At 38.6% G+C, this 13,363-nt stretch overlaps 1 protein-coding gene across 1 annotated transcript in view; it reads right to left on the reverse strand.

Moving 5' to 3' along the window:
- The window catches only part of cfap57 (cilia and flagella associated protein 57), an 85,102-nt gene that overhangs the window by 34,716 nt on the left and 37,023 nt on the right, over positions 1-13,363 (reverse strand). The window contains exons 11-16 of the mRNA XM_060829916.1: positions 10,190-10,351; positions 6,870-7,025; positions 6,265-6,358; positions 5,090-5,280; positions 2,103-2,276; positions 1,580-1,738 (exon numbers count right to left, since the gene is read on the reverse strand). Coding sequence (XP_060685899.1) covers positions 1,580-1,738; positions 2,103-2,276; positions 5,090-5,280; positions 6,265-6,358; positions 6,870-7,025; positions 10,190-10,351 — 936 coding nt within the window. The remainder of the gene's footprint in view (positions 1-1,579; positions 1,739-2,102; positions 2,277-5,089; positions 5,281-6,264; positions 6,359-6,869; positions 7,026-10,189; positions 10,352-13,363) is intronic.

Raw genomic sequence — 13,363 nt, forward strand, 5'->3', positions numbered from 1 at the left:
ACTGCTGTGCTCTTCCAGCACCACTAATCCAGAATCTGGTTTCCAGCATCTGCCATCATTGTTTTTACCTCATTGGTCTATAGTTCTTGGCATTTCCTTACCACCTTTCTTAAATAGTGGCACCATGTTAGCTAACCTCCAGTCTTCCGGCACCTCACCTGTGACTATTGATGATACAAATATTTCTGATTTCCCTTTCATAAATCCATGCTGATTCTGAATGATCCTGACCCTCTTTTCCAAGTTCTCTGCTATTAAATGTTTTATAATGAACTCTAGCATTTCCTCACTATCAATGTCTGGATAACTAGTCTATCATTCCCTGTTTTCTTTCTAATAGCTTTTTTTTAAATAATGGGGTTATATTACCTAACCTTAAATCCATAGGAATTGATTATTCCGAATCTACAAAATCTTGAAAGATGATCACTATTTCTAGCGACACTTCCTTGAGTGCTTTGGGATGTAGATTATCAGGCCTTCAGGTTTTATTGGCCTCTAATCCCACCTAAATCCCCAACGCCACTTCTCTACTAATACCAATTTCCTTCAATTACTCTCTCTCACTGGACCCTGTGTTTTCCAATACTTTTGGGATTTTTTTGCATCCACCTTTGTGAAGTCAGAACTTAAACATGCATTTAACGTGTCTGCAAACTCTTTGTTCCCCTTTATAACTTCCCCCGCGTCTGACTACATTTATTTTCACTAATCTTTTCCTTTAACATACTGATAAGAGCTTTTACAATCAGTTGGTATGTTCCCCACAAGCTTACTTTTGTATTCTATTTACCTACCCTTAATCAATCTCTTTCCTCGCCTTTGCTGAAATCTAAAGTGGTCCCAATCCTAAGGTCTGCTGTTTTTTTCGCCAATTTGTAAGGTTTCCCGCACACTTAAAGATAAGTCTGGGAACATTGCTTAAGAAGGGTTAGGGACCTTCAAATTAGGGAGGGAATGCAGTGGAGGCTAGAATTTAGAGATTGCTGGGGTGCAAAGTGCAGGCACCCCTTTCCTTCACAACTTTCAACACCAGCTGTTTCGCAAATTCGCAGTCTTTCCCGGATGCACATATTATTGCAGTGGAGGCAGAACATTAACATCCATAATATCAGCCATAAGTGAATGGCAGAGCAGACTCAGTGTGCCAAATGGTCTAATTCTGCTCCTATAGCTTGTGAACGTTTGATTGATTCCTCTATGGACCTAAAGGCATGCGGGCTGCCTGATGCCTTACCCACACCTGCAACTTAGGGTGGAGCAGGGGGACGAGCTAGCCACCTGTTCTTTTTTGTGCCCTCCACTTCAACCAAGTCATGTTAAAACATACTGAAAAGAAGTCAGAAAATTCATTCCTATCATTCATTTTACCACATATTGCTTTATAAACTTTAATAAGTCACTTATAAATTGCAAAATTACACAATTTAATATCTAGTTCCTTTTTCCAACATTAGCAGGTTAATTGGTCTACATGTACTTTTCTGCAGAATTATTCATTCCATTGTTTTAATCTATTTTCCCTGTGTGTCTATAATTACCACTGACATATCAGCCAACCACCTCCTCATTGCCTGACCTTGTCCTGAATAGTTTCATCACGTTCTAAGATTTCTTTCTTGAGTCCTTGGATGTCTTTCTCCAGTGATCTGATAACTCCATGCAGTTTTTGGTGTTCACTCTTCAACTTCTCAATCTCTCCCTGCTTGTCTTCAATTTCTTTCTGCAAGCTGGTAAACTGAGAAAGGAAGAAATGAAGGAGATAATTAAGATACTCTTATCATTTGAGGCCATTTTCACAGACAGAAACAAACGTGAATTTGGAAGCTGTGACAGGAAAAGAATTATCACATTAATATGTCAAAGCTTTTTGCTTTATTCTGAACATTTCTATCATTGTGCCAGATTATGGTAAAAAGATTTACAGTGTCTGGGGTTCACCCATAATCTGGAACTCAGGCCTGGATTTCCATTTTCCAATTGCACAAGGGTGGGGTGAAATTTTGCCTAGCCTCCTAAACCCTGAAAGTATTTTACTTGTAAAATTTTACAAATGATGCAAAAAGAAAATAAGCCCTCCTGTCTTTTCTGCTTTCTCATACCTTTTTTCTCATGATTCCTGTCTCTCCTTTCAACCGGAGATTTGCCTCTTTCTCGTCTCTCAGATTTCGTTCATATTTGATTTTAATGTCCTGTATTTCACGGTCAGCATCCTCTTCTATCTGTTTCTTTGTTTCATCAGATTCTTTAATCTGTTGCCTGGACTCTTCCTGCAGCTGAGGTGATTTAAAGGAGATTGTCAAGCAAACAGAATAATACAAAAATACAACACAGTTTTAAAAACAGTAATTCTCTATTCTTATCCACCTTACCTTCACTGGTTTGTATATGCATTGGGATTCCTACAACTCCATGAGCTGTAAGGTTCACTTTACCAGAAACCTCCCACACAGGGCCCAAGCCATTTGTCCACTGTGCAGGTTTGATGCAGAAATAGGGTACCTCAAACCCATCTTGCAATAGCCAACTTGATCAGATCCTTTCCTGCTGTATATTGTGCTCACTTATGAATGGGCTGATGGCCATCATTTTGGGTCAGGTAAAGTGCCCAGACTATTTCAGATCAACTAAAAGGTAAGGAAACTCAGAAGTTGAAGCAAAATGTGAAGTTAGTGATTTTACTTTTGTTTCGATCCTACCTAATGTTATTACTTGACACGTCAGATTGCAATCTGGCTTGATAGATCATATTTTGTTTTTAACAAGGTGGTCTCTCACTAAGACAGAAACGCACATGTTTCAAATACTGTTTTGACAATAAAACTAGAGTTTATTAAACAAATAAAATTAAGATAAAATAGAATAAACTATATAATTTACTTATAAACCAAATTGGAAGAGTTTTAAACAGAAAGGAAAAGCAAAATCCTATTAATCCATAAACTCAGCTTTTGTGACAACTCTATGGCTTTACGAGATGTATTTGTCCTCGTTTTGTTTTAATGAAGGAAGGTTGAGACAGCAGTACTGAGCTGTCAGCTCAAAAGCCAATCAAGTAAACAGCTTATGAGACCTTGGTTTTTTAAAAAATTGGAATATAAACAGCGTGAATGGGTGGGATCAATCTCCCACAAACGAGGATTTTTAGCTTTGGCTTTCAGCAGTTGCTGGGGTCTTGAATCTGGATGCGGAAGCTCCTAGTCCTCTCTCTGTTACAGTTCAAAGCAGGGACTCTCTTCCTTGTTGCCAGAATTGTATCTGAGGCAATGTATTTTATTGAATTTGCTTTTGCCAAGGGTGTGTTAATGGATGCTATTATATTGGAACAGTTAATTGGTAGTGGTTTATATATATATAATATATATTACAGACTATTTTGATAAGCATTTCGACAGTTACAGTTAAGCCAATTATTTTATTTTATTTTGTCTCTTTTTTAACTGTAGTGTAAAAATAAAGCATATTTTGCTTAATGCCCAGTAGTTTAACTAATCAAATTGCATCTGGAATTGCCTTACAATTACCTTTAAAATAAAAATAAAGTTAGTATCTAGATTATCTTCTTAATAGATTTTGAGGGGGTTTGGCATGGTCCATATCACTTTACAAATTTAAAAAAAAAACAACATCCCATATACTCTATCCAACAGTTACCCTTGAACAATATTTATAGCAGAATCAGTATCTCTGACACCTCAACGGGTTTAAGGTAACTGTGACTTCATCTTCTGGTTGGAGCCTCTGAAAAGGAGCTATCAAACATGTGAGTTTAAACAAACTTTTTTTCAAGTCTTCTTCGGGGTATTATCCCAACATTTCTGTTCTGGGACTATCACAAACTCCTTATTCTGAAGTAATCTAGTTTAATATATTTTTTTCCCTTTCCCAGTCAATACATGTATAAGCCATGAAAGGACTTCTCAAAACTGTGCAAAACCAAGTAAAAGCCAAACAAAAGGTTTTTGTCTTTGTTATAGGTAAGCTTAAAAAAAAATTTTCAGTCCAGAAATTCCTAGCAAAACCTTGTAGTACAATTGTCTACCTTGCTAAGTCATAAAATCCTAAAGTAAACAAAAATCCATTAAGTTTCTAATGTACTTCTCACAAACTGTTTTAAAAGAAATCATCATAGCTACTAAAATGACATATTTCTTAATTTCAGACACATGAAACTCAGATGCTACTAACTTAAAACTTAACACCCAAACTTCAAATAAATGATATTAAAAACATGAATGAGCCAATTTATTTCCCACTATGCAGCAGTAGCATGACTGATGTTTGCTACTAACAAGATGCTGCTGACATGCCAAGAAGACATTCTGTCTGTCACACAAATGAGTTATGAGGTATATGCATTTCAGTGTTGGTGTGATGTTCGATATGTATGCCATACGCTCCAATTCCTAATGAATCACATTAAACAACACTTCACCATTCACAACAGTCAAATTATTGACCAACCCAATGCTTGTCCCAATTTGGACAATATTTACTAAATAAACTAGAATATGTGTGAAGATTTAAGCTGCCAACCAATTTAGGATGTTAGCCAGGTTTGTAGTATAATGCACTTTTGTTTTACTGGATGCCAAATATTTGAACACGTAGGGCCCTTTTCTTTATATACAGACCAAACATGTACACACTCTTCCTGTTTCAACTCAATAAATTAGGCCACATCCTTGATCTGGTCCATTTCTCAGGGTAATGCCTTATTCAATCAGAGTCAATCTGCCAGTTTGCAATTTAAACAACATTTGCAGTTAATTGTCAGTCATCAATAACTAGTGCATTCTCCATAACACTGCCTTAAACACTGAATAGATACTTGCCACCCAATCATTAGCCTCTCCTCATACAATGTAAATGCTATTTTTTCCCTTTACTTTGGTATTTCATGTGAATTGACCGGATGAGTACAAAACAAAAAACATTGATGAAATGTGTTCTTCTTAAGTATTATTCTTAGGTCTGTGCTACCAAATGACTAACATATTTTTACTCGTCATTAGTCACTTTTTCAGAAAGGAAAAATAACTATACAGAGGCCTATTAATTCCTGATCTATGGGCTTCTTCTGTCTTACCTGTTCAATAAATTTACCCTTCTCCTGGAGTTTGGTCTCATAATATTCAGTCAGTTCCTCCAATGCTTGGCTCTTGCTCTCATCCATTTCATTGAGCTGTCTTTCATAATCTTCCTGCATTCGCTGGGATTTAAGCTGCAACTCCTGGTATTTTTCATATTCTAACATTAGTTTCTGGTTGTTTATGCTTTCTGCAATTAGAGTAAATTTAGATGTAAAATATATACTTTGTGGAGTATGCTGTGAAGTTAATTCTAACACTCTTAGTACTATACTATGATTTAACTGTGTACAAGAACCTAAATTAGACATTGAAAATAAACAAGGGTGATCATCACCATCTGCTGATCAGCTGATACAAGATACAAGAATGCTTTATGAGTTCCACTGGTTGGGATGTCTAGAACTAGGAGGTGTAATCTAGAAATTAGAGGTAGACCTTTCAGAAGTAAAATTAAAAAATCTTCCACAGACAAAGGATGACAGAAGGTCCCACCTACAAACTGTACTAGATAATAGATCAATTGGTTTTCCAAATTTGAGCTTGATAGGTTCTTTTTATTCAAAGGTATTAAAGAATAAGAAGCAAAGCTGGGTAAATGGAGTCAAGTTCCAGATTAGTGTTAAATGTCATAACAGGCACTAAATGGCCTGACAAGTATACTAATCCATTCTTTCTCTTCACAGATGCCAGAGGGTCTAGTGCATACTTTCAGTATCTTATAAATATGTTCTTTGTGCTTCTCAGCACACACATTCTGACAACCAAGTGTCAAATGATACCTGTTAACACAGAGTTTGCACAAACTGGGCTTGAACAGCCTCTGGTAGCAATAATGGATCAAAGTCAGTCAGACAACTGACTACCAAGTAGCACATTTTTGCAGACTGGCTTATGAAAAGTAAGATGAGGCCTGTGAACAAAGATCTTACCGGCCTCTGAATGCCCTATTGATATTGTGATTGGTAAAACTGTATTCTTTATGCATGAAGAACAAAAGGAGCAAATAGGAATACTGCAACTACATTGTCAAGTTACATCACTATTTTGATTTGTAGTGTTTCGAAGCAATAGGTCAGTTAATTAATTTTATCAACTCAGAGAATCAACATTTAGTTACAATGTAGGATTAGAAGACACAAGACAAGAATAAATGCAGCATGCTTTTTTTTACCTAAGTCTTCAATGTCTTTTGTATGTCTATCCAGGATCAGTGCTGTATCTTCCTTATGCTTTATCTCAATCTTGTCTTTGTCAGTCTTCAAAACCTACAGCACACCACAATGTCTGATTATTTTGAGAGTTGGATTCCATAAGGACCACACCTCAAAGTTTACTTAATAAAAGTAAATATTAATACAAGGTGGTGGATCAAATGCTTTCTGCTAATGTGTTTGAATAGTCTGATGAACTGGAAAAGAATGACACCCCACTGAGTGAACTTAATTTTGAATCAATATTGTCCTATCAAAGATAACTCTTTATTATTGTTCATGCTGTACTCTCTTTATTCAGATATATCCCAAACTCCCCACCAAAGTTAAAGGTTAAATTAATTATTTAAGTAATCTCTGGTGGTACATAATATTTCAATGTGTTTTTTTTGGAATTAATTTTTGCATGGTCATATTTATGTCCATCCTAACATGTGCCTGTGTATTCCTCCAAAGGTTGACAAGATACAAGCTAGAAGATAAATTGTTATAAGAGTGCCATAGATGTTTATGCTAACCCCACATTCCGAGGACAATATTATTAAAACCTGCTTTTGTTACTTACCTGGTTTTTTGTTTTTAGAGATTCCATTTCCTGAATAAATTTCTCAGTTAATTCTTTGATTTTGTCACTGTAATTCATGTCCTTCAGTCGGAGCTGATATTCATTTTCCATCTTCAGTTCCTCGACACGAGTTTTTAACTCCAATGACAATTGATTCTGTTGAAAGAGGCAAAATAATTTTCAACTATCAGTTTAACCTGTAGTGTAAAATTACAACAAAAGCAAATTTAGTCAGCAACTGAATTATGAGTGTTATAAATGATTTTCCAACAACACATGAACTTATATAGCAACTTTGAATTTGAGCGATAATCTGAGTGCTACAGGGGGTTAGGGTTTGGAGTTGCCAAGGTATAAAGTGGACGGTTTTAAACAGGAGGGTCAGAATTTTAAAACTGAGCTTATGGGAGACCTGGAGCCGATGTAGGTAAGCAACGTCAGAAATGATGGGCAAAAAGACTAAGCCTATTCTTCAGCTCTGCAAGGTGCTAATTTGATCACAGCAGGAGTATTATGTATAGGTATGGGTCCCAGACTTTAGCAAGACTACATTGGCTTTGGAGAGGGTGGAGCATACAAAAATGATACGTGGAATCCAAGGACTAAAATGGGAGATGGGATTACAAATCTAGGGTTGTACTTCCTGGAATTTAGAAGATTAGCCATTGGTTTGATCCTTGTTTTCAAAATATTAAGAGATACAGGCAGGTTTGACAGACACCATTTCCGTTGATTGGGCAGTCCAGAACTCAGGGAAAGAATCTGAAAAAAGGGAATAATTGTACATCCAAAATGCAGTTGATATCTATAACTCACATCTGAAGAACATAGGGCATGCTGGTTCATTTGTTAATTTTAAATCTGAAATTGATAGATTTCTGCTTATCAAAGGGTAGGGGTGAAGGCAAGTAAATCCAGTTAGGTTGGCATTCTAAGAGCAGAATCTTGCAAAAATGCAAATAGTTTCACCTGCCAGCTCCAGAGTCCATGAGAGACCCATGATGCATCCTTTGGGGAAAGCCCACTGAACTCAGGCCAATCAGGCAGATGAGTTTTCACAGGTTGACTTCTCCATGGGAGCAGAGCAATTGGTCAATCACAGACCGACAGCTCCTTTGGTCAACAATGTCAATAGGAAGGAAGTGGCTACTGTCAGAGCGACAACCAGCAGAGTCCTGGATTGTGGAATGGCCCAAGGCACATAAAATGAAGGGAAAGGTTCATTAGTTGACTTTGGGGGACTCAGAAGCAACAACAGAGTGGTCATCTCGGCAGCAGATCTCCCTGATCTCTCACTTCCTGTGCAGGCTCCTAGATCAGAAACTGAAAACATCCAAAGGAGGGATGAACGCCTTTCCTTCCCTGGGAGACAACAAGCAGTGCACACAGGTCGCCCACAGCTGGGTTAACACCAGAAACAGTGGCATGTGCCCCTTAAGTGGTTATTAATTACCTAACCGAGGCTATCAATTGGTAATGAGAGGTGAACACTGACCATGTGCCTTCTTGCTGCAGCCTTACTCAGTGCAGGTGGAATGTGGTGAGATGTCCATCTGTCACCCTCCCAGAAATGAATGTTTTACCCCACCTCACCATAAAAGGCAGAAAATTGCAGTCTAAGATTTTATCGTCCTCGATCTCACAGGACAGCAAATATGCTCAAAGGACTAGACATGCTAACCCTACTTTTTTTCCATTGTTTCAGGCAAATGGAGATCTCTGGCTAGGCCAGCATTTACTGCTGATCCCTAACTTGAGATGGTGGTGTGCAGTATCCTTGAATCATTGTAGTCTACAAGATAGGTACCACTCACAATTCTGTTATGCACAAGAATGCTGGAAGAGAGGAGTTTTGTTTACTGTAAAGGATAGGAAAATGATAACAAGAGCACAAGAGTGTTACTCATGGTGTGACCAAAGTTCCCACTCATTTGATGTACTGCTTTTGATTTGTCTTGGTGTGACAAATATTTGCATAGCATTTTACATTTCCCCAAAGTGGGTTTCAAAGAAAATGGGAGTTGTAAAATTGGGAATAATGCCATGGGTGAAATTGTGACAACCAGCTCTCTGTCCCTGCTCCTGCTGCCACAAGGGATGGGGGTAGATATCAGGTGGCCCATCTAGCCATGGGCCAATTATTTTCCTGGTTGCAATTTGTTATGTAAAAAATGAGGTCTGCAGATGCTGGAGATCACAGTTGAAAATGTGTTGCTGGTTAAAGCACAGCAGGTCAGGCAGCATCCAAGGAATAGGGAATTCGACGTTTCGAGCGAATTCCCTATTCCTTGGATGCTGCCTGACATGCTGTGCTTTAACCAGCAACATATTTTCAGCTGCAATTTGTTATGCTTTGGGTAGATTCCAGTGCCAACCGAGATGCTTGCAGCTCTCAATGCTGTGGCAGTTGGTGGGTTACAGCAGTGGAGTAGGGGGGTTACTTCCTTTACAAGCTTTGAGCACATTGGAGGCAATCTCAAACTGTTTTCTCCTCCAGCTGGGTTTCTCATTCTCCCCTAACTTGATCACGCTAGCATTCATCCTCTAACCCACCACTCCCTATAGCCTTCTAGCCTGCTCTGCCAAATTCCTATGCACTACTCACCACGGACCTCCTCATACAGCTACATCATAGCTCTCTTTAGAGTACTGGATGTGTTCTCACCAGTGGCCATCACTCCTGGTGCATTGCTGAAACCTGAAAACTGCTGCCATTTGATTGGCTAGCAACTCTCAGAGGAAGAACTTCCTTCTCAGATGGAAGCCAACTAACACCCTCTAGTTCAACAGACAGTTTCTGGCCATTCTGAAGTGGCAGTGAAAGTGGCTTTTAAATCTAGTTCCAAAAAAATCTAACATTGCTTGGAAAAATTAACCTAACAGCAAAGATACTAACATTTTGATATCTGTCCTGAGGAAGGATCACTAGACTCAAAACGTTAACTCTGATTTCTCTCCTCAGATGCTGCGAGATTTGCTTAACTTTTCCAGCAATTTCTGTTTTTGTTTCTGATTTTCAGCATCTGCAATTCTTTCAATTTTTATTAAATATTTTAATATTGCTTTAAATATTGGAAACAAATCTAATTTGCCTCAGGATAAAATGAGAGTGAATAATTCTGTGCATTTCTAATTGAAAGCTGGGGTATTTATTAACTGCTATAAACTTACAAAAACTATTTAACAAACCTTGCTGAAAGGCATTTGGTTTTTTTCATTTTATGTGGGCAAGAGATCTAAAGATTAAATTCCTCTTGGAAAATTCTTTATTGCAAAGCATGTGCAGTCCATTTAATTGTTTATGATCAATAATACATTACCTTTTCTTGCAAATCTGATTTTGTGATCAGGATTTCTTCTGCGTGGCCAACTTCTTTGTCACGTTTCAGCACTCGGCCCTCCTTATCGATTATCTTCCAGATCATGAAGCATGCATCCTCTGAAACTGTCAACAGGTATAGGTCATCAAAGGTAACAACCATCTGTACAGAAAGAGAAAACAACTGGTCATTTCACGAGAAAAGCAGTGTTGCAAGGATTTTGACAAATGTGCACTAATCACTTTCTGACATCTTGCTGGGAGAAATGTCTAACATTTAAAATAACATAATTTATGGGTTCCAATACACATCATCTGCAACTGTGGTTGGTGATTTATTGTCACCTAGGAGTATATGCTTTCCATCTCTGCTTTGGACCAACATAAGAGAATGTAGTTGTGTTCAAAGAGTGAAGAAAATATTCAGAGAACACATAAAAGAATGGTAGGTGGACTTTGATGTTATTAGGGATATGATACAGGACATATATTATACAACAAATGGATATCTTTCAGCAAAGACAGGAAAAGAAAGGATTGGGGCATCACATTTTTGAAATCACACATGGGATGTGGCATCAGTGGCTGTGCCAGCATTTATCCTTCGAGCTGACATGATGATCGCCACCAACCTCAACCATCTTTCTCAGTGCAAGGCATGTTTCTTCCACTTCCCACTGACTGCAGTTCTGCTATGGCTTCTTTATGCCATACTTAGTCATACCTTAATGTCCAGGTTTTAGAGATGCTGGTGTTGGACTGGGATGTACAAAGTTAAAAATCATACAACACCAGGTTATAGTCCAACAGGTGTAATTGGAAGCACTAGCTTTCGGAGCGCCGCTCCTTCATCAGGTGATTGTGGAGAACACAATTGTAAGACACAGAATTTATTGCAAAAGTTTACAGTGTGATGTAACTGAAATTATACATTGTAAAAGTACCTTGATTGTTTGTTGAGTCTTTCATCTGTTCGAAACTATCATGATATTTGAACAGATGAAAGACTCAACAATCAAGGTAATTTTCAATACATCATTTCAGTTACATCGCACTGTAAACTTTTGCAATAAATTCTGTGTCTTATACTTGTGTTTTCCACAATCACCTGACAAAGGAGCGGCGCTCTGAAAGCTAGTGTGTTTCCAATTAAACCTGTTGCACTATAACCTGGTGTTGTGTGATTTTTAACTTAATGTCCAGGGCCATCATGCTCACAACACCTGTGGAATTCCACTCTTTTGTCCCTGTTCATGCAGCTGTAATGACATCAGGAGCTCAGTGGCCCTGATGGAAACTAACTAGGCACCAGTAAGCAGGTTGCTGTTTGATAGCAATGTTGATGACACCTTCCATCACTATTTATAATCAGTAATTAAGGGAGGCAATAGCCTAGTGGTATAGCCATTGGACTATTAATCCAGTAATCCGGGTAAGAATCTGTGGAATTTGTGTTCAATGAAAAGAAAATCTAGAATTAAAGGTCTGATGGCAACATTTGTTACTTGCAGCGGATTAAAAAAAAAGCATCTGGTTCACGTCCTTGAAGGAAGGATTGGCCTATATGTGACCCCAGACTCACAGCAATCTGGGTGACTCTTAATTGTCTTCTGAGCAACTTGGGATGCACAATAAATTCTGGTTTAATCAGTGATGCCACGTCCTATGAATAAGTTTAAAAAACCAATGGTATGGTTATTGGCTGGGTTGGATTTGCAGTGTTTGTACAGGACATACATGGGCAATTTTCCACATTGTCAGGTAGATGTCAGTGTTGAGCTGTACTGCAACAGCTTAGTGAGGGATGAGTTCTGGAACACAATTCATCAGTACTATTGTCCAATGCCTTCAACCATTTCTTGATATCACGTGGAATAAATTGAATTGGGTGTAGACTGGCATCTTGGGGAGCTCTGGAGGAGACTGAGAGGGATCATTCACTTGGCACTTCTGACTTAAGATTGCTATGAATGCTTCAGCCCTATCTTTTGAACTGATGTGGTGGGCTACCCCATCATTGAGGATGGGGCTTTTTGTGGAGCCTCCTGAGTTGTTTAATTGTCCACCATTATTCATGACTGCAATTGGCAGGATTGCAGAGTTTAGATATGACCCATTATTCGTGGAATCACTTAGATCTATCTATGACTTGCTACTTATTTTGTTTGGCATGCAAGTAATTCTGTTGTGTCGACACCTCATTTTTAGGTATACTTGGTTCTGCTTCTGGAATGCTCTCCCACACTCTCCATTGAAACAAGGCCGATCCCTTGGCTTGAGAATACTGATAGACTGAGGATTATGCAGGAGAATGAGTTTGCAGATTGTATTGGAGTATGATCTACTGCTGCTGATGGCCCACAGTGTCTCATGGAAGCTCAGTCTTGAGTTGATCTGTTTAAAGACTTTCTCATTTAGTGATAGTGTCACACAACATGATGGAGGGTATTCTCAATGAGAAGGTGAGATTTATTCTCCACCAGTACTGTGCGGTGGTCATTTTACTGATACTGTCATTGACAATATCACAGACTGGGTTTTCAGCACATAGATTAGTAAGGATGAGGTCAAATATATGTTTCCCTCTTATCGATTCCTTCATCACCCAGCAATGTCCTTTAATACTAATACTCTACCAGCTTCATCAGTAGTGCTGTTGCAGAGACCTTCTTGGTGGTGATATTTGAAATCCCCAGAGTACATTCTATGCCCTTTCTTCTGTCAGTGCTTCCGCTAAGTGTTGTTCAATATGGCGTAGCACTGATTGATCAGTTGAGGGAGAACAGTGCATGTTAATCAGCAGGAGGTTTTCTTGCCCAAGCTTTACCTGGTATTGTAAGGCTTCATGATCTCTGGAGTCAATGTTGTGGACTACCTGGAGAATTCCTCACCTCCTGCTGGTTCTATTCCTGGCAGTGTGACAAGACATATCCAGAATGATGAGGGCGGTGTCTAGGACATTGTCTGTAAGTATGATTTTATAAGCAAGACAATGTCAGGCCATTGCTTGTCTCGTCTGTGAGAAAGCTCTCCTAATTTTGGTACTAGCCTCCAGATGTTAGTAAGGGAGACCTTGCAGAGACAACAGGGCGGGTTTTGCCATTGTTGTTTCTGGTGCCTAGGTTGATGCCAGGTGGTCCGTCCAGTTTCATTTCTGTTTTGAGACTTTGTAGCA

Source organism: Hemiscyllium ocellatum, chromosome 9 (assembly GCF_020745735.1).
Source record: "Hemiscyllium ocellatum isolate sHemOce1 chromosome 9, sHemOce1.pat.X.cur, whole genome shotgun sequence".
Taxonomy (NCBI): Eukaryota; Metazoa; Chordata; class Chondrichthyes; order Orectolobiformes; family Hemiscylliidae; genus Hemiscyllium; species Hemiscyllium ocellatum.